The sequence below is a fragment of the Halichoerus grypus genome, chromosome 14 (genome assembly GCF_964656455.1).
Source record: "Halichoerus grypus chromosome 14, mHalGry1.hap1.1, whole genome shotgun sequence".
NCBI classification, from domain to species: domain Eukaryota; kingdom Metazoa; phylum Chordata; class Mammalia; order Carnivora; family Phocidae; genus Halichoerus; species Halichoerus grypus.
In genome coordinates this window covers 90,333,285-90,354,563 of record NC_135725.1, presented here as the reverse complement: position 1 = coordinate 90,354,563, position 21,279 = coordinate 90,333,285, and the positions used below count along the sequence as shown (strand labels likewise).

General features: G+C 48.3%; 1 protein-coding gene across 7 annotated transcripts in view; it reads left to right on the top strand.

Moving 5' to 3' along the window:
• The window catches only part of TSC1 (TSC complex subunit 1), a 49,938-nt gene that overhangs the window by 21,042 nt on the left and 7,617 nt on the right, over nt 1-21,279 (top strand). For 6 of the 7 annotated variants that reach the window (XM_036107806.2, XM_036107815.2, XM_078061976.1 and 3 more), the window contains 15 exons: nt 644-788; nt 2,288-2,442; nt 2,817-2,890; nt 9,603-9,778; nt 10,689-10,804; nt 11,114-11,225; nt 11,542-11,660; nt 13,489-13,558; nt 14,025-14,129; nt 14,388-14,946; nt 15,942-15,985; nt 16,597-16,763; nt 17,605-17,787; nt 18,649-18,759; nt 19,521-19,643. In XM_036107806.2, coding sequence (XP_035963699.1) covers nt 644-788; nt 2,288-2,442; nt 2,817-2,890; nt 9,603-9,778; nt 10,689-10,804; nt 11,114-11,225; nt 11,542-11,660; nt 13,489-13,558; nt 14,025-14,129; nt 14,388-14,946; nt 15,942-15,985; nt 16,597-16,763; nt 17,605-17,787; nt 18,649-18,759; nt 19,521-19,643 — 2,259 coding nt within the window. The remainder of the gene's footprint in view (nt 1-643; nt 789-2,287; nt 2,443-2,816; nt 2,891-9,602; nt 9,779-10,688; nt 10,805-11,113; nt 11,226-11,541; nt 11,661-13,488; nt 13,559-14,024; nt 14,130-14,387; nt 14,947-15,941; nt 15,986-16,596; nt 16,764-17,604; nt 17,788-18,648; nt 18,760-19,520; nt 19,644-21,279) is intronic. The other variant, XM_036107834.2, reaches the window with a different exon arrangement.

Here is a 21,279-nt window from a genome sequence, read left to right as displayed (position 1 = left end):
TGCTGTAGCTATCCTGAGTTGATTCATTATCCATTGGGTATTAAGTATCTTCAATTAGCCTGAAGTTATATGACTTGATATTTAAACTATAGACATGATCAGAGGTCACCATATCTTCTTTTATTTGCTGATATATAAATGCTGCTACAAAGGTGAACCGTTAGGGAGATTTGTTAGCACTATGCTAATTTCTTCTTAAATTACACTTCTGTTGTAATCCTTTAAAAAATACTGAATTACTTGACATTACTTGTGTAGTGTTTTTTAAATTGATTAACAAAAAGTAAATATTTGAGGATTTGGTTAAATGAACAGAAACTGTCATGTTCCTTTGTTCTGTTAAAGGCATCTCGTCACACTTCTGGGCCAAGTGCCATAGGCAGAGCGTCCCCAGGTCAGGTTGAAGTTTCTCTCCCAGATAGGTTTGTCTGGGGGCAGCAGAAGTGGTCTTTGCAGATTCATTATGGTCAAGTCTGACCAGTGTTGTTCCCCCCAAACCTGAGGGTGAGGAACCTGAGTCGATGAGGGGACCTCTACTTGTTGATCCCCGTAGAATTTAGAGCGGCCTCTTGGTGTGCTGGTGGTGCTGATTCTAGGGCTGTGCCTCACACATGTTCTTCCTGCCCGACCTTTCCTTCCGCAGATGGATACGGATGTCGTCGTCCTCACAACAGGTGTCTTAGTGTTGATAACCATGCTACCAATGATTCCACAGTCGGGGAAGCAGCACCTTCATGATTTCTTTGATATTTTTGGCCGTCTTTCGTCGTGGTGCCTGAAGAAGCCAGGTAAAGATGTCCTTACATACCTGTCATTCCTTACCAGGTGAATGCTTTTGTTAGTGATTGACAGGTCATGAGCTGTAAAGGAAAGACGTGTAGACTTCCGTAGCTGGAATGAGTGGGTGTCGCCAGCCGGGTGCAGAGTGCCTTGGGTGTACTCCCTGTAGGCATGACTGTTAGTTGCCTTCCTCATTCTGTTGGCTTAAGAGGATTAGTTTTCAGAGAAACTGGTAGGATGTAAAACTTCCTAATTGTCAGTAAACTTCAGTCTATCAAAATACCTTCAATCCGTGTTGTAGCAATACAGGACTAGGCTTGGGGCACCTTTTTGTCTTACTTTGCTGGTCTGTTGTGACAGAACACAAACCTCTGGTTCTGAGAACCTGTCTTTTGTATGTGGAGGAGGAGGGAAAATGCAGCGGGTCCTAATTAGTGTCATTGTTTTAAATGTGGTGGGATTTTTCCCCATACTGGCAGGGAGTCCAGCTCTATGAAAATGATTTCAAAGCTATAAGCACGTGATACTTGGAATCTTTTGGTAAGGCCAGCATGAGCTATTCATGTTGAAAAGATGAAGGGTGTAAGCCGTGTCGCACCAGATCCTGTAGCTTCCTGTACAGGATTAATAACAAGTGCAAGATCCATGTGATGCTAGTTATTTAGTAGGCTCTTCTGGGGAGGAAAGGAGTGGTCTGTCCATTATTATGGAGGAGCTGTACGGATCCTGTGGACTTAGGGTTTTCCATGGGGTCTGGGTGAGGCTCGATGAACAAAGTGTTCAGTTTCTCCCACTCTCAGCTTCTTAAGCTAGTTTCTAGATAATAGTTTTTTCACTCTTTAGTTACAAATCTGCGTAACTAAGGCTACACGCTGATTTCAAAAGGATCTCTCACATTTGTTCTGCAAATATTTGAATGTCTGTTCTGTACCAAGCACTGTGCAAGGCACTAAGGGTACAGAGGTGAGTAAGACGGTGCAGTAAGAGTGTTCAAGAAACTCAAGAAATTCATGCTAAATAGGACAGTGGAGAAGTATCATTACAAGTTTTTGGGGGGCACCTGGCTGGCTCAGTTGGTAGAGCATGCAGCTCTTGACCTCAGGGTCGTGAGTTGGATCCCCATGTGTGGCGTAGAGTTTACTTAAAATAATAATCATAAAAAACAACAAGAACAAATTTTAGGGAGAGTGATTATCATGAGAAAGTTAGGTCAGTATTGTGAGAGTGTCGAGTGAAGACAGGAGAGTAGCATTGGATCTGTAGGGGCCTTTATGGGTCATTCTAAGTAGATTGGAGTTTATCCCAAGGCCGTAGGGAGCCACTGATGGATTTTAAATAGGGGTGTTTTGTGTGTTAAGATTTGCATTTTAGAAAAAACTCTTGCTATCTGTGGAGTGAGGTGGGAGCAGTCGACCGCAGGTCATGCTGGCGGCCATGTGCTCACGTTTGCTTTGCACAAGTCATCTTGTGTCTGGCTGAGTCTCCTGTCCATGATTTCCTGTTTTAGGGCACGTGACAGAAATCTATCTTGTCCATCTCCATGCCAGTGTTTATGCTCTCTTTCATCGCCTCTACGGAATGTACCCTTGCAACTTTGTCTCCTTTCTACGCTCTCACTACAGTATGAAGGAGAACTTGGACACTTTTGAAGAAGTGGTCAGGGTGAGTGAAGACTGCTCGTTTGAGAGCCTGCATACTGGGCGCACAGGCTGTGGTTGGGACCCGTGTATTCAGCGGGAGACAGATTTTGAAAAGCAATTCAGCTCTCCCCATGGCCCCAGCCCTAGGCAGCCACTGATCTCCTTTCTGCCTTTGTAGACTTGCCTCTCCTGGTGAGCGTTTCACAGACCTGGGATCATACAGTATGTGGTCTTTGGGGACTGATTTCTTTCACTTGGTGGAATGTTTCAGGGGTCATCCATGCTGTGTAGCAGATGTCAGGACTCCATTCCTTTTTATTGTCAAGTAATATTCCATTGTGGGCAGATACCATAGAAATTAAGCCTTTTGTAATTTGTCAACCCAAACTCTTCTAGCCAATGATGGAGCATGTGCGAATTCACCCGGAATTAGTGACTGGATCCAAGGACCACGAACTGGACCCTCGAAGGTATAGAAATGAAGCTAGCGACTCAGAATTTTACAGCGTCTCTTGACAGATTGATGTGCTGTAGGCGATGTCCCTACTGGGGTATTATTTGGGAATACAGGTTCTTCTACTTATAGAATCACTCTGTTTCGAAGGACTTGTACAGCTAGAACTTGGTTCGAGTCTGAAACATACTCCTCACAGACAGAGAATTAACCATTCCTCCAGGGGAGCGGAGGCGGTTGCCATGCAGACACCGGCCCCGCAGAGCCCCAGGAAGGCGTCCAGCTCGGGGGTACCAGTGATCGGGGGTACCGGTGATCGCACGAGGCAGGCTGAGCAGCATGTAGTTGAAAACAAGTGGGTTGTGGGAAGTGTGGGTGTCGAGTGGGGAGCCTCCCCCTGCAGGTAGCCAGGCAATGGCCGGCCGGCCTCCAGGGGACCCTGAGTAGTCTCTAGGTTTATTCTCTGGAGGAAGTGCACCTGCCAGGCTTCCTATTCGAGGACGCCAGGTGTGGGGCGGGTGGAGCTAAGAAGGGAATGAAGTTCTCTGCACGGAGCTGGGAGAAGCTCAGCTCCCTCCTCCACCTTCCCTGGCTGGCAGCTAGGCCGATGCTCCCCCTGGCTGAGGATTGAACCCTTTTTGGGGAAACCTGTCCACAGATAACTGACATTTAGGGATCTCCCACTGAAAAAGCTGGTTCATGCCTGATCTCACCTGACAAGCCCTCGCTCTGTCATGCAGAGCCTCAGTTGGCTCAAAACACCTTCGTGTGAGAGAGATGGTATGTGGAGAGGTATACGAATTATGCCTGTAAAGCGTAATAACATCACACGAGTACCTGGGCACACAGCCGCCGTCCACCTTCTCAGCTGGAACATTGCTACACATCTTTCTCCCTGTTCCTGTCCCACTTCAGAGAAACTCCCGTTCTTGCTTTTATGTTAATCGTTCTTTCTTTTTTGTAGAGTTTTACCACGTGTATCATTGTGCTTTGGAAAGCTAACTGGGAAGCCAAGCCAGGCTAAGGAAAGGGCAGTCCTATCACTGTTAGATGAAGGTCCTCAGGAGGCGAGGGGAAGAGCCCAGTGTTTGCATCTTCGTCCGGCTTCCCTTTATTGAGAGTTTATAGGAGCCCCAGGGGTGGGGGGGTGTCAGTGGGCAAGGTCATTCACGAGGAAGATCTGAGACACAGAATGCTCACCCTAGTCAGAGCATCTCACAGGGCCTGTAGCGAGGCCGGCTTCTGGATGTGCTGCCGAAATGTGGCAGAGGACAAAGACTGCTCGTTTGCTGCTTCTCAGCTCATGGTGGCCCACTTCTAGGAGCAGGTCAGAGCAGCGTCCATCTGTGGGGCTGATCCTGGCGGAGAAGGGAGAGTGGGGCCTTCATCAGTGCTTACTCAGGACAGACTAAGCATAGACAACCTATCTGGGCTGGGGTCACCTGCACACTGCATCCCTCCGTTAAGAAGATAGTGCGGTGGCAGCGGGGACGAGGGTGACAGCCTGCCACGTGCCTGTCTCTTGGCCTGCCTGTCGGATCCGTGTCTCGTGCACGGTGGTCCTCTGCATCTCTCCCGTGCAGGACCTCCCATTCCCTGTGTCTCCTGTCTCTTTTCTGGGTTTGCTCTTGTTTTTGTGGAGTGTACCCTTTAGTAGCTCTCAGAGAAAGGAAGCGGTTATGTGGCTGGGTACAGACTTCTGGTCCCCCTCATTCTGCAGCCTGAAGACATTGTGCCATCGCATCTTGCTGCCAATGTTGCTGTTGAAATCCAAAGCTCTTCTCATTTCTCATGTCTGTGTTTGCCCTGTTTTCCTCTGCGGGAGCCCGTAGAGCCCTCTCTTCGTTCTCCTCATACTCCGACATTGCCTAGTCAGAATCTGTTCTCCTTCTTTAATCTGGAAACTCTTATCTTCAGGCTCTAGGAAATTTTATCTCGTGTTTGATTTCCTTCCTTCCATTGTGTCTGTCTGTCTTTCTGGAACTGCTGGTATGTAGATTGGGGCCTCCTAGAGTGTCCTCTGCTTTTCTTTGCTCTCTTGTGTTTTCTCTCTACTCTTTTGTTCTTTCTGAAGGTCTCCTCATCTTTAGTTTTTAATCCTGTTGTAAATTTCCCTCCTAGTGCCATGTTCTCAGCATCTAAGAGTTTTTTTATAGGTCTCTGAATGCTCCTCTTCGTAGTAGCTTGTTTGGGGTTTCATGGGTGCAACCTCTCACATCCTCGAGAATGCTGAGAGCCGTTTGTTCCCCATGTAATCCGTGGACTGCTGTTCTTTTGAAGTCTTCGAGGCTTTCTGCAAAGATCTGATAATCTGCTTGTGTCTGGGTAGGGAGACCAAAAAGCTCTCTTCACAGGGGTGGGACTTGTCACCTCTGAGCTTCCCGTGTGTGTGTGTGTGTGTGTGTGTGTGTGTGTGGCGTGCACATGGGTCTGAACGTCTATTGGAGATCCTGATGTCAGTATCGTGTTCCTCCTGAGCTGGTCAAGTTTTTGTAGAGAAGGGTCTTCTAATCGCTAGTCTGGGGAGGGTCTGGCTGCTGCTGGAGGGAAGAGGCTAGTGGTGAGAGGGGTTAGTGGTCTTGGCATTCAGAATGTACATGCTCACTTAAATCCCTTGTTTGAATGGTACTCATGTCCTCAACTATTTCTGGAGTAGCTCAGTCCCGAAAATCTGTTTTACTCTTTCCAGAGAATAGCCCAGATTTCTGCTGCCTGGGAGCGTAGAGTTGGGGAGGAGACCTTGGGACTCTGACCCTCAGATAGTTTTCACCCTGTCTTCCCCATGCTAGCTGTCCTCATCTACCTGTCGCTCATCTCCAATTCCAGAAGTACTTGAGGTGTAAAAATTCTTTAGCTTTTTAAGGATTCTGCAGTATAAGTCAGGTTGACTTTTAGCTTTGAAACAATGGGAGCTTAGGATTCTGCTTTCTTGGATTTGCTAGTAGGTTGCCTCTGGCCTGTCTGCTTTCTAGTTTCAGGAGGCTGTAGTGCTGATCTGTCTTCCCCCATTCTTCTCCTTCTCATAGGTTTATGTTTAAAAACAAACGAATCCATACTGTAGATTTGGTGGGTTTGGGAAGTTATACAATTGGATGCATATGTTCAGTGTGTGAGACTAACTTGGAAGTCTCCCAGGCCAGCTTAGAGAGCCTCGCTTCCCATGGGTAGGCAGGGGTCATCTGGCTTTTGAAGAAAGCTCTAACACAAAAGACAAGAGACCCAATATAGGGGTGCCTGGGTGGCTCAGTCAGTTAAGTGTCTGCCTTCGCCTCAGGTCATGATCCCAGGGTCCTGGGATCGAGCCCCACGTTGGGCTCCCTGTCAGCGGAGAGTCTGCTTCTCCCTCTGTCCCCCCCCCCCACTTGTGTGTGTGCTTGCTCTCTCTCCCTCAAATAAATAAATAAAAGCTTTTTTTTAAAAAAAAAAAGGGGGCGCCTGGGTGGCTCAGTCTTTAAGCGTCTGCCTTCGGCTCAGGTCGTGATCCCAGGGTCCTGGGATCGAGTCCCGCATCGGGCTCCCTGCTCCACGGGAAGCCTGCTTCTCCCTCTCCCACTCCCCCTGCTTGTGTTCCCTCTCTCGCTGTGTCTCTCTCTGTCAAATAAATAAATAAAATCTTAAAAAAAAAAAAAGACCAACATAAAGAGAAAATGGAGTTAGAAAGAAACTGATAACACAGAGAGAGGAGGAAAGCGTCTGTAGTAGCCACTGAGATGGGGCATTTGAGCACATGTAGAGGTCACAGTGCCATGGGGGGAACATTCAGAGACAAAGAACCCTTGAAAATGAAAAGTGAGAGCTGAAGTCAAGACTTCAACAAAAGAACTGGAAGATAAAGTTAAGACTATCTCAGAAAGCAGGATCAAAAGAGAGATGAGTATTCTGAGCAGAGAGATAAGAAACTTAAAATACAGGAAGTCCAACATCCAAGAAAAAAGAGCTTTAGAAAGAGGGGAGAAAACTTTCTTGGGGGAAGAAATTGTAAAAGACAGAAGAAAATCTCCAATATAAGCGTGAAAAATACAAAGAAATATAATAATGGGAGGATCGAAGGACACGTGTTTCCAGATTGAAGGGTCTCACCTGGCGCCCAGCTTCTGTCAGTGAGAGAGAATGCTACCGAGTCTCAGTGTGGTGAATCTCAAAACACCAGGGATAAACCTTTCAGAGAGAGAAGACCAAAATGCTTAGTAAGGATCAAGTCAGAATGGTATTAGCTTCTGAAACTAATTGAGACAAAAAGGTCTTCAACATAGAATTCTAGACCCAGCCAAACTGCCTGTCAAGTGTGACAGTTTTAAATATGTAAGGACTCACATTTACCTCCCATGGACCCCTGCTCAGCTAACTACTGGGGCATGTGTTCCATCAAAATGAGAGTAGAATCTGGTGAGACAGAGTCCAGGAAACAAGGGGACCTGACTTAGGATCATGGTCACGGGAAGTCTTCGGGTAACACTGCACAGCAGCCCTCAGAACAAACCAGTCTCGCCAGAAGTGGGAGAGAGAAGGGAGCTAGTGGGGGGGGGGGGGGATAATTCCAGTAGCTTATTTGCATATCGTTATGTAGAAATTATACCAGGCATTGTTTCAGAGCTGTTAGGGTAAGTTTAGGAAGAGTTAGAAACACAGAGGACTGAGGAAAAGAAACAAAAGTCCAAACTCCACGACAAACTAAACCTAACAGAAAAGGAAATCTTGTAGTATACTCTTTGGCTCAGTCATGCATAGTATTTGCATAGTCCTAATAATCATTGAAAACTGATTTTGAAGAAAATGAAACTATGATACATGTCTGTTGAGAGCATCAGGGAGGAGGGAGAAGGATATACGGAAGTGGCCTGCAGCCTCACTGACTGTAATAGAAGTCAGTAGATGATGGGTACAATCTATGTATCTGGACATTCAGAGCGTAGAGCGTATTCTTTAAAAATATGCAGGCAGGGTACCAGTTCAGCCAACAGATCGGAAGCAGCTGCCAAAGTGGTTGAGGGGAATGGCATGGGAGGGACCTTTTAATTGACTTTTTAAACTACCATATTTCATTAAATGCAAGATGCCATGGAGTACTTCTATTTTATGTTCGTCTGAGAAAGAAAAAAATACCACAAAAACTAACACACACCTGATTAGATATGACTTCCCAGTTTCAGAGACATTAAATGGGAAAAGTCCTTTTAAGAATCAAAGAAATAGCGTAAAAATGCATATAAATCAGACATTTAATGTATTTCTACTGTATTGTGAGTTTCACTTTATTCTCTAAAAGCAATGCTCCTGTGTGTACATAAGCATCCTGACCCTTGCTCTCACTTTATCCCTTGTCGGTCGTGCCGAGAATAGTTGGGGAGGCTACCGCCCTTAACACACAGGTACCCCGAGCAGTGAGCACCCACGCAGACCGGAGGTGCGGTGCTGATGTCGAAAGGCTTTTCCCTTAGGAATGCTGCCCATGCTCTGAGGACTCTCTTGTTCTCTATTTGATATCACATTTTCAGTATCTCAGATTGAATGATGAGTTTTCTAGAACAGTTGTGTAGGAGTAGATGTTTTGTTGGGGTAAACCCATGGCTTGCCCTTAGTGCCGGGCTGTTTTTCTGTCAAATTTGGAATATGAAGATGAGAGTCTTGCTGGATTCCTACTTACTTAGAAACCTGGATAGCGAAATTATGTTGTCTAAAAGTTTATACTTGAGCAGGTGCATGCTGTATTAATTACTAGGGCTTTGTAGAACATTTGGCAAATACTAAAAGTTCTTTTAATTTGAACACTCAGTGTCGTCATCTCTCTCTGTGGGCATATCTCTGAGTAGTTTCAAATCCTTTATTCATTGAAGCTCATACCCTGACCATCTTAACATCACTGAATCTTTGAAAACATTTTTAAAATCAGCTTAGGAAGATATAGTTGACATACAATAAGATTCATCAGTTTTGTTGAGTTTTGACAAAAGTCACACTCATGATAAAGAATGTATCATTGCCCACAAGGTTCCTCTCTGTCCTTTGTGGTCAGTCTCCTTCCTGACACTTGGCAACCAGTGACCTGCTGAGAGCATGCTTTTTCATGATGGTGTAACAATTTTTCTTCTATAGAATATATCCCTTTGGTGTGAGTTTGGGTTATTTCTTTTTTCTGTGACAAGCTGTGCTGAGCATTGTTGTCTGTCTTGACGTATGTCGATTTCCACAGGCTAAATCTTAGAGTGGAACTGTGGATCATATGACAGGAATCCTTGGCTGATTTAAAAAATGTCCTTGTGGGCTTTCTCTAGGTTTGAGTCTTTCTGCGCCGTATTTCCGGTCTAGAGATGGATCCGAAGCCCCTAGGCTCTGATAGGAGACTGTAAATCCACCTCAGCTACCCGGCATTTTCCAGGTCTCCCTGTTCTTTGATTACCTTTGTTCTGAGGGAGAAGTCCCCCTGGTGACTGCTTGGTGTAGTTTGTGCTCTTTTGAGGCTATGCCCAGTCGTTTGTTGACGTTTTCGTTTCAGGTTAGTTTCTGATAACCTGATGTGACCATTTTAGATAGGGAAGGTAGAGGTTTCTAAAATGAATGGCTGGTTCTTAATATACCAGTACTGTTTAATACTTGGGCTGGCAGGGTTCTGCCTTGTCCTTCGCTAATCCTAGTTCCATGCCTGGCCTTGTGTTAGCATTCTTAAGGGTTTGGTTGTTTGAGTAAATGGATTCCAACTTGCCTTTCTTAATTATCGTTGCCTCTTCCAGGTGGAAGAGATTAGAAACACATGATGTTGTAATAGAGTGTGCCAAAATCTCTCTGGACCCCGCAGAAGCCTCGTACGAAGACGGCGACTCCGTGTCCCCGCAGGTGTCCGCGCGCTTTCCTCATCGTGCGGCCGATGTGGCCGCCAGCCCTTATGTCGACACGCAGAATAGCTGTGGTAAGAGTGACCTCAGCACTTACCTGCTTCCCAGCTTCGTCTCTGGAAAGCATGGCTCATTTATGTCATCTTTATTTTCTTTTCCTGGGATAAGACTCACTGTCGCTCCTAGGAACTGTTTGCCAAATATTGGAAATTAGAATTTGCCTCCAGTTTCTCCTGATTAACCCCTCTTTCAAGTTTAATTCAGAGCCCTGCATCTTTGGTCTCCTACCCGACAGTATGCCAGCGGACTTGGGGGTGGGTTTTTAACACAGAAGAAGGAATATGGACTTGAGGATTCGACTTCCGGCAGCACCCCATCAGAGAGTCTTTCTATGTTTCAGGTGCTTGCAGTGGGGCCCCTGGCCTTAGCACTCACTGACACAGTTTGAGTCTTGACAATTTAGAATTGGTTTCTAGAAAAGGTGGGCTTATCTGTAGGTAGTACCCATTAAAGGTGTCATCCAGGTGGTGCTTTTTCAAGTTATTCTGAAGCTTAACTTGACATCAAACCTTACTGAACTTGGGGAGCCCGGGTGGCTCAGTCAGTTGAGTGTCTGACTTGATTTTGGCTCAGGTCGTGATCTCAGGGTCCTGGGATTGAGCTGTGAGTTGGGTTCCACACTCAGCGGGGAGTCTGCTTGAGATTCTTTCCCTCTTCCTCTCCCTCCCCCCTGCCCCTCCCCCCCAAATAAATAAATAAAATCTTAAAAACAAAACAAAAAAACAACCTTACTGAACTATTTTCAAAGAGCATTTAAAGAGCCATTCAAATGTTACTGTGTCCCTGGGATGTCAAGAGTTCCCTGACATCGATAATTCGGTAATATGAACGTTATCGAATGGTTTAGAGGGCCACAATTTTTTTTTCCCCAGAATAATCTAAAATCACGCACTAATCTCACGTGCTCTTTCCCTTTCATTTTAGGGAGTGCTACCTCGACCCCTTACTCCAGCTCTTGGCTGATGTTGTTAAACATGCCCGGGCAGCCACCTCAGACTCTGAGTCCCCCATCGACACGGCTGTTGACTGAGCCGCCGCAAGTATGGTGTTAAAGAGCGTGCCTGCTCACTTCTCTGCTTGCTGGTGAAGCTGTTTGGGTTGGGATTTAGCATACGGTTGGGAAAATCTTACACTGCTCATTTTAGGAGTTATTTTTAAGGATACATGGTATTAGGAGAGTTAGTTACTGTTGCCACTTGGGTTTCTCTTGGAGTCTAGATTTACAAAATGCATCTTGATTCATGATAAAGTTTTAATATGATACCTTTTTCCATTCGGTCATGAATATAAGCCTTGGGGATGATTTGATGTTCATTTCTTATTGCTGACATGCCTTATTAACTTCCCAGGCTACTCTTTGGAGCCCATCTATGGTTTGTGGTATGACCACTCCTCCAACTTCTCCTGGAAATGTCCCACCTGATCTGTCACACCCTTACAGTAAAGTCTTTGGTACAACTGGTATGTATGTCTGAGGTGGGAATTCGGTTGGTTGGTCTGGGCCCGATGTGTATGACAAGGAACTGTCTCTTAGATCCAGCAGTGAGTTTGGGGCTGCTTATAGTAGTCGACCTGTTTTCGACACTTCATGCAAAACCCTGGGGTTTTTAGAACCTAGAAAGTGAACCACCCCCCTCCCCCCAGAAAAAAAGATGGCTCAAGCTCTCTAGAGAGTTCACTCTAGCAGCTTTCTTCATTGTCCCAGGCAGGCTGAAAAAATTCAGAGTTTTTTAATAGGCTTGGTGATGGTGTATATGTTATCCTTGCCTGTGAGCAGGTGGAAAAGGAACTCCTCTGGGAACCCCAGCAACATCTCCTCCTCCCGCCCCGCTCTGCCACTCGGACGACTACGTGCACATTGCCCTCCGGCAGGCCACAGCCACACCCCCCAAGAAGGTATGTACAGGCGTGTCCGTGCTCCCTCTGCCCCAGCACAGTGACCTGCGTGTGGCCTCACTTCGGGAAGGAAGCTTGTTATGTCAGATGGAATTTGGATCTGAGATGTGATGGGTTTGGAGCAGGGCAACTGATAATAGACTAGCCAGCAGCTCTCAGAGTGTTATCAGCTTACCCCTGGGGCTCAAGCCTTTTTGGGGACCCAGGAGCTCGACCGCTTTCGTAGTAATACTAACCTGCTCTTTCCCCTCTTGACCACGTTGGTGTTTGCACTCGTGGTGCAGAGCAATGTGGGGGAGAAGGGGTGGCCCCCAGCGCAAATCAGGGCCGGCACCAAATTGCCCGGTGCACATCGCCTTCTTCTTCCTTGACGTGTGTCTTCAGTTTAAAAGAACGAAAGATAAAAAGCCCAAAACTCCGGTACCTTAAGAGTGTTCCGTGGAAAGCAGTAAAAATGATCCATTTTATTCTATCGCGACCCTTGAGAACATACATGCTTAATATTCTTTGAGCTGAAATAGGGGATCCATCACAAACCTTTGTGCCACAACTTGAGTTGATTGCTAGACCAGCTGCATTTCTCGTGGAGCGCCAGTTTGATGTGAAGGAACAACTGACTGACAAATGATGCTTATTTAGACCTGGGTATGGGGCAGGCTACTGCTTACATGACCAGCTGTCACTTCAAAGCAAACAACGGACGGTCTTTGCTGCTGGTGGTAAAATTCAGGTTTCAGGTAAAATTAGAATATGAAAAACCCAATCTCTGTCACTGTGAGCTTGATAGTGTCCCCGAGACTTTATGAAGAGGTTGAAAAGTCCTGGGGAGCTTGGTGAATAATCGAGTTTTTGATGTCATGTGGTGAATATTTCCACACTGGGAAGCCCTGCCCAACGTGGCGAGCCAGGGTCTTCTAAATGTCCAGTGTGTGATGTCCCAGAGCCGCCGTAGGTAAAAGGTGCATTCAGAGCACAGAGTACACCAGCGGCCTTGAACACAGCATGAAAGGTGAAATGTCCTGGTTTCAGATTCCACATTGTAACCTCTAAGAAATGACACCTTGTCAAGTCATCAAAGATTAAGTCTTTTTTAAACTACTTGACACTGGGGCTCAGAAGTTCCTTCATATACTTTAGCCAAAATAACATATGGCAACTGACTGAGTGCAGAAGCAGAGCCGAGCATCCAGCGTTCTTCCATTAAGCCAGACACGGCACACATGTAGACCAATTCCACTCTTCTCACTAAATTTGTTTTGTTTTGTTTTCTTTTGTTTTTAAAGATTTTATTTATTTATTTGAGAGAGAGAATGAGAGAGAGAGAGCATGAGAGGGGGGAGGGTCAGAGAGAGAAGCAGACTCCCTGCTGAGCAGGGAGCCAGATGCGGGACTCGATCCAGGGACTCCAGGATCATGACCTGAGCCGAAGGCAGTCGCTTAACCAACTGAGCCACCCAGGCGCCCCACTAAATTTGTTTTTATTATCTTGGGAACTGTAGTTATTTTTCATAAGAATATATATCATTTGTGTTTACCTATAATGGGTTTGTTATTTTTAAGTAAATTGGTAAATATTTTTAAAATGTTTGTTTTGATTTCTAATGTGGTAACTATCAGTAGTTAGAACCACATAAATAAAAGCTCATGGGACTCCCGGTTTTTAAGACTATGAAGGCACCCTGAGACCAAACAGTTTGAGAACCACTGAGCTAAACTTTAAACTCCTTTATAATGTGTTAAAGTTTTAGATTTTTAGGATATGTCTCTTATACAAGAGAACACGTACACAATTTTCTGCTTTGTGACGTAAATGGTACTATCTTTTCAGGAAGAGAAAACAGATTCAGCAAAGCCCTGTCTACACAGACTGCACCATCTCCAGAACGACAGAGGATTAGGTAAAGTCTCTGGGTAACCCTAGACCTTGTTTGTCTCCTCTTGGGTTATGTGTGCAAACAAGAAAATTCAGGACCACCACAAAACGATGAAGCCCAGATATAATGAGGCGTAATTAATTCTAAAAACCAACCTAATAATAATATCAAAAAAAGCTTTTAAGCTATTGCAGTGAAGTACCTGTTACCTGTGTTTTGAGCCAGTCAGACTGTGGTGTTTATCTGATCTCTGAGATGTTAAGAATGGAGGATTTTATTTTTTGTGGGATTATGTTTTTTGGTCCCTTTGCTTAGACTCCTTGTGGTAGCCTCGCTTTCTGGGGTTGCTCCAGGGGAGAGCTGTTTCTAGCCTCCTCCCTTCACTCGGTAGGAAGAATCGTTATGGATGCCATCTACCGCAGGGCGGTTTCACAGTTGTGGGGGTTACCCGTGTAGTTCTTTGACTTGAATTGTCTTTGTTTCTCTTTAGAAGAGCTACCTGGCAGCAAAGGTTCTGTCACTCTAAGTGACCTTCCAGGGTTTTTAGGGGACCTGGCCTCCGAAGAAGATAGCGTTGAGAAAGCTAAAGAAGAAGGTAGTGTGTGGGATTCTGGGCTTGTACGAGATTGCTACGAGATGGAAAAGCTCTCATTGTGTCCTGAAACCGGGATTTAGGGTCAACACTCCCAGGCTTGCTTGGTTTTTCTCCTCTTGGGGGAAGGAGGTGGGAGTTTAATTCTGGGTCCTGTGCAGGGAAAGGGGTGGCCCTTGGCAGCACACAGCCCTGCGCGGCCTGGCCTTACCCAGATGGCCTGTTTACAGTGGTGTCTCTTATCTCCCTCCCTCCTCTCAGCGGCGATATCTAAAGAACTCTCCGAGATCACGACGGCCGACACCGAGCCCCTGGTTCCTCGAGGAGGCTTTGACTCTCCCTTCTACCGGGACAGTCTCCCGGGCTGTCCTCGCAAGAACCATTCGGCCACCTCTGGTGCTCAGGGTGCCAGTGTGAACCCTGAGCCTTTAAACTCCTCCCTGGACAAGCTTGGGCCTGACACACCAAAGCAAGCCTTTACTCCCATAGACCCGCCCTGTGGAGGCGCCGACGAAAGCCCTGCTGGGAACAGGGAGCGCCAGACTTCGCTGGAGACCAACATCCTCACTCCCAGCCCTTGTAAAATTCCACCTCAGAGGGGAGTGGGGTATGGAAGTGGGCAGCCTCCCCCTTACGATCATCTTTTTGAGGTGGCATTGCCAAAGACCGCCCATCATTTTGTCAGCAAGAAGACCAAGGAACTGTTAAAGAAAGCAAAAGGAAACGCAGAAGAAGACTATCCTCCCTCGACCTCCCCCGCGGAAGTCCTGGATAGACTGATCCAGCAGGGAGCGGATGCACACAGCAAGGAGCTGAACAAGTAAGGCCCTGCCACCGCGGCTCTTCCCTCGGCATTCCCTCAGTGTGAAGTCCGGCAAGTGCAGGGGACTCGTTCTCCACTCAAGGGGGCGGCTGGCTTCCCTCTGTCCTTCCAGTTGTTACCTTTGCACGCATGCGGGGCTGTGCCATGTCTGCGCTGGGCCGCCAGTCCCCGGCGCTGTCCTGCCAGGGCGCTCGGGCGCGCTCACCCGTGCTCCGAGGACGTGAGGGTGAGGCTCTGGTACTCGGGACCCAGGCGTCTCTGTCCCGGTGTGTCCTTCTCCAGCTACAGGTTTGTTTTTTCTGTTTAGGTAACGTGGCTCATCAGATGGAAAGTAAAGTCAGCGGCGTTTCAGGGCAATCCGGGGTGCCTGCCCGCCCTCCACGCCCGCACTTGCACACAGGCTTGCCTCTGAGAGGCCTGTCTGAGCTGCTGTTCCAGCCCTTCTTCTCCTGCCCTTTTCACTGGTTCTCTAGGAGGGGGGCGAGGGGATCACCAGTTCCTGAGTTTGAATCCTCGGCTCTTGCTCAACAAGGCCTTGGTTTTAATTTTTCTTCAACGTAATAACCTCAGGTGGAATTTGACAGAGATTTCTCTTTGAATGAGATTTGGTGTAACGGGCTCAGGTACATTACCTACTTTTTCCTTAAGCTTGGCTACCCCCCCGTGTATTTTGGTGCAGAGGGTTGAGAATAGCTGGCAGTCTGTTGATCACTCCGTCGCCTTGGTGAGCCGAGCAAAGATCGGCCCCGGCGCGAGCTCCGAGGGAGGGCATCCGCACCCTGAAGACTTGGTCACGCTCGGAGGGGGCGCCGGCCCTCCATCCGATGCGCGTCGCCTCCTCTAACTCCCCGTGGACCTGGGGATTGAAACTTTCTTACGCCGTTGCTGCTTTTGACCGCAAGGAAGTGATCTGGCCTTGCGGCAACGCACAGTCCAGGGAAGGCTGTGCAGGCGAGCTCGGTAACTTTGTTCCCCCAAACCTTTCTTCCTAGGTTGTCTTTACCCAGCAAGTCTGTCGACTGGACCCACTTTGGAGGTAAAGTTGTTACTTGTGCTCCAGACCAGCCCGTGTGGATCCTGCGTGCTTGTCACCTTTTCTGTCCTCGAAGGAGGCGTGCCCTGTAGGAACAGGTCCCCCCTTTGCTGCTGCTCTAGCCAGAGTCTGCTTGGCCCCTAATATCTCAAATGTTGCAAAGCCAGGATTTTCTACTTTTGAAAAGTGGCGAATAGCAGGTGCCCGAGGCTGAAAATGCAGAAAGCATTGACCCGTACCGGGCTTTCCTAGAAAAGACCCCACGAGGTCAGTGGCTGGGGCTGTGCCTGGGGGAGGACACAGCATGGGAGGGAAGAGAGGAGCCATAACTAACTGTGCATATGGTTTGGGTCTGTGGGAAAAGTCCCTGAAGCTCTCAGGAGTCCTCCTATGTTCTAGCCTTTTGTGTTCCTTTAAAGGGGAGCTAGGTAGTCAGTCCTCTTTCCCCTCTCCTGATGCATGACCGTTGCTGAGACCCAGGTGACCATTTGCAAAAGGAGTGGTGGCTTGTTTCTGAGAGAATTGTGTTTCTTAGGCTGGCTAACCGTGGGAGGGTCTTGACGGAACCATCTGTAAAAGGCATCTCTGCCACCCTCCCTCTGCTTTAAAATCAGGCTCTCCTCCCTCAGATGAGATCCGCACCCTCCGTAACCAGTTGCTTTTACTGCACAACCAGTTACTCTATGAGCGTTTTAAGAGGCAGCAGCATGCTCTCCGGAACAGGCGGCTCCTCCGCAAGGTGATCCGGGCGGCGGCGCTGGAGGAACACAACGCTGCTATGGTGAGCGTCACGGGGGCTGCAGGAGGCTGCGTTTTGGTGTTTGTTGTTTGGTGTCAGCATGATTGTTGGTAAAGAGCGGCCACTGAGCCGGGGCCCAGGTTTTCAGTCCTAGCTCTGCTCCCCGCTGCGGCTCGGGGTGGTCGCTTGGTCTCTGCGGGTGACGGGACTGGCCGGGTCTCCGAATGGCCTTGCCGCCCTTGGAAACTGTGGGACAAGTGATTTTTGTGTGTGTTTGTAATTGCCCATGATGATCAGAGTCAGAGGCATTATTTTGTTTCTCCAAATACGAAACCAGCTCTCCTAAAGCTATTTTATGGCAAAAATCTTGTAGCACCGTGGAGAAGCCAGTCAGACCTGGAGGCTGAACCTTGGCTCTGCCGCTTCTCACCTTAGGAAGGTGACTTAGCCTCTTGCAGCCTGTTACCCACTCTGTAAAACAGGAATAGTAATAGCAGCACCCACTTTCTAACCATGGTGCCTAAAGAAGTCGCGGACCACTTGCTCAGCGCCTGGGTAGGCAGCCAATAAATGTTCCTCATTTTTAGTGACCTGGATGGGTACCGTTTATTAGAGGTCTTACGCCAGCGCTGGTGGTTGGGACTTGGGAAGGTGTTGGGAGTGATTGGCGCCTGAGGAGAGTTCTAGCAGCTTACGACCCACGTGCTGCTGTGAAATTGGTAACCCTTGCCCGCCAGTCAGGCTGGACAGTCGTGAGCTGACGGATGCGGCACCTGTGGTTACGGCTTCAGGGCGGCGTGTGGCTGTCGGCCTGGGTGACACTGGAGCCTCCCCGCCCGCCTTGGAAGGCAGCTAAAATGATCACGTCTTTGGTCTCCACTAGAAAGACCAGTTGAAGTTACAAGAGAAGGACATCCAGATCTGGAAGGTTAGCGTGCAGAAGGAGCAGGCCCGGTGCAGCCAGCTACAGGAGCAGCGAGACACGATGGTGAGCCAGCTCCACAGCCAGATCCGGCAGCTGCAGCACGACCGGGAGGAGTTCTACAACCAGAGCCAGGAGCTGCAGGTACGGGCCGTGGCGCCAGGCCCAGGCAGCCGGGAGCGGGCACGAAAGCGCCTCGCTCGGCCCGACGGACACGGAGGGCTTTTCTCTCTGACGCGGTGGCACGTAGACGCATTTAGGGCAGAGGTTCCCCAGCTCTCGGGTTGTGTGTAGCTCCCGTGGCGTTTCGGTCACTTCCCTGGCGGGGAAGAAAACACCTGATGGTTGTGCTCATTCAGCAGATCTAAACACTTAGTATACGCCCGACGACTGGGCAGCTGCTTGAAAACAATACACCTAAATTCAAGTTTTTTTTAGATTTTGTTTTGAAACGACCACAATAAATGACCAGTGCCGTGTGTGTCCCTGTTGGGCACCACATAGAGGCTCAGACCTTGGAGTCACATTGGACGCTGACACCCTCTTTTGCCGTTTCACACTGGTATTCACATGGTGATTTGTATCCCAGCAAACACCCGAACCCTGCTTTGCAGAACGACATCATCCACACGCACGAGCATGTCCGCTACTCACTCTAAACTGTCTCCAGTTCGCAGTTCACATGACGACCGACAGGTGTCACTGTGTTTCCCTCAAAAACTTAACATCTCCCCGTGGCACCCCTGTGAGTTGGCTGTGTGGCCCCAGGGCTCTTCGGTGCAGTTTGGGGACAGCCCATCTAAGATCTTCTTGTTCTTTTGCTAAACAAATCAGGAACTCAGAAATCAGTCGTAACTTAATTTTTAAAACTAAGAAGCTAAATCCCAGTGGCCCAAGAATATAGTAGAGCAACTGAGAAGCTGGGCTTCCCCACTTGTCTGTGGGCCGACGGCGTGGGCCTGGCGGGGGCTGCTGAGTAACTTCCCGGCATGTCTCCTTGTGCAGACGAAGCTGGAGGACTGCAGGAACATGATCGCAGAGCTGCGTCTGGAATTGAAGAAGGCCAACAGCAAAGTGTGCCACACCGAGCTGCTGCTCAGTCAGGTGTCCCAGAAGGTAAGAAACAGGGCAGGCCGGGCCTCTTCTCGGGCCTCTTCTCACACCTCTTGCTGACGTTCTTCCATCAGACGGGGCGAGTGCGTTACCTGTGTGCCTCCAGATGGGGTTCCCAACCTGGAGCGAGGTGGCCTCCCCGCTCCACCCCCCAGGGGACAAGGGGCAATGCGTGGAGGCAGTTTTGGTGCTGCTGACATCAAGTGGGCGGGGGCCTGGGTGCTGCTACCCACTCCACAATGCACAGGACAGGTTCCTCAGTGGAGAACTACCCAGCCTGCACCCGGGTCTGTGGGTGCACCCAGGGAACTCTTTCTTAAATCCTCATTTACATAAACATGGGAAGTTTGTTCACACAAAGCTCCTGATCTAGGATCCCTCCCTTTTTAGGATTCACCGCACTCTGTACAGCTCACTTACGAACAAGTGCGTTTTCCTGGGCTTTAACCCTGGACCTTGTATCCCCGCAGTGATGGTCACACACGCCCGTCCTCTGCGGGCGTTCTGGGGGTGGCCACTTTGATGTAGCGAATCTCCGCTGCTTCCCTTTTGCACAGCACCGTTTTGAAGTGCACTTCTGTCCGTTGTCATTGCCTTTGGACGCCTTCCTCCCCACCAGCCATTGTGTTAGGGGATTTGAAACCGTGGGAGTTTATTGTCCCCTAGCACTGGAACCCGGAGTTGCTAGCGGGCCCCTGTGTACACCCATCTGCCAAATGTGGGCTACGGGGGCCCTCACTTTGCCCGCCCTGTGTTTTGGTTAGCTCTCAAACAGTGAGTCGGTCCAGCAGCAGATGGAGTTCTTGAACCGGCAGCTCTTGGTCCTTGGAGAGGTCAACGAGTTGTATTTGGAACAACTGCAGAGCAAGCACTCAGACACCACAAAGGTATGTGGGGGCTCAGGGAGCGACACCCCGGGGCGGGGAGCCCATAGGACGCAGGCAGCGTGCCTGGCACGCCGCATGGAATGTTGCCCGAGATGCGGCCTGGTGGATGAGCACTCTTCAGCCGTCGCGCAGGCTTGTTTCCCCTAGTTGGCTTGCTTTGAAAAGAAGTCGGGGTAAGTGAAAGCACCTCATGGTAATTGGTACAGAGTAGCTGATAAAGGGTTAGTCTTCTCTTACCAGGGCCTGCTGCGAGAGAGAGAGAGCAACAAAAAAAGGATAGGGAGTCAGTTCTGTTGAACGTAACTCTCGGGACTGTGGGTATATACTAGTATACATATTTTTTCTTCCGTTTAATGTTGAATTTAATTTCAGCAGATGGTGGTTCAGTCCTGGCAACAAGGCCAGCATGGGGATGATCTTACACTAATTAGTGTCTCACCAGTGGTGTTGAGGCAGAAGTTTTATGTCACTTTATAAATAGCCTCGGGTAATGTTAGTGAATGAGTTGGGAATGAGTTGGAATGGAATTTTAATAGTAAATGCTCAGATGCTTCCTGTCACTAACTTCTCCATCACACACAGGCTTTCTTTTTAGGATTTCTTGGGCTTGTGCTTTGTAAGCTTTTTTGGCCAAATGTAGGAAGTAGTCTTAGAAGTAGAGAGATGTAATTTTAATAATAGAGTTACTCCTTATTTCTCAGCTCCTCTTAGCTCTCAGATTGAGAATGCCTTTAGAAGGATGTTAAATGTGGAACTTTCTAGAAACCAGCTAGCACTCATTTTGGAGGTTTAATGGGTGTGGAAAAGAATGAGGGGAAAACAGGCCGAAGAGATAGGAGAACCTCTGAAAATGCTGACTGAAATGCATTCCTCACGTCTCCTGAGAGAAGTCAGCTGGGCCGGCCTCTTCAGCTGGAACACTTGGACTCCCGGGGCCTCTTGGAGCCACCTGACCTCTCTGGGCCCTGTTTCACGGTCCCTGAATGGACGTGACGACCCTGACTTGTAGCAGTTAGGATGCCTATGGCTGTAAGCAGGAACAACAAAGCCACTAAGCCGGCTTAACAATAAGAAGTTTTGTTATCTCACTTGACAAGAAGTCCCAAAGTAGGTGAGTTCCAGGTTGGCCAAGTCAGCGGTTTAGGGACAGCGTCCAAGGGCCCAGTTCTGAGGCGCCTTACTGGCTCAGTCCGTAGAGCATGCCCCTCTTTATTTAGAAATTTTTTAATATTGGGCGCCTGGGTGGCTCAGTCGGTTAAGCGACTGCCTTCGGCTCAGGTCATGATCCTGGAGTCCCGGGATCGAGTCCTGCATCGGGCTCCCTGCTCAGCAGGGAGTCTGCTTCTCCCTCTGGCTCTCCCCCCTCTCATGCTCTCTCTCTCTCATTCTCTGTCTCTCAAATAAATCTTTAAAAAAAAAAGAAATTTTTTAATATTTTAAAGTTTTTTAAATTAATTAATTTATTTATTTAGGTGATCTCTATACCCCACGTGGGGCTTGAGCTCACAACCCTGAGATCAAGAGTACGGACAGGAAGGAGCATGTGACTCTTGATCTCAGGGTTGTGAGTTTGAACCCATGTGGGGCAGAGAGATTACTTAAAAAACAAAAACAAAAACAAAACACCCAGTTTTTT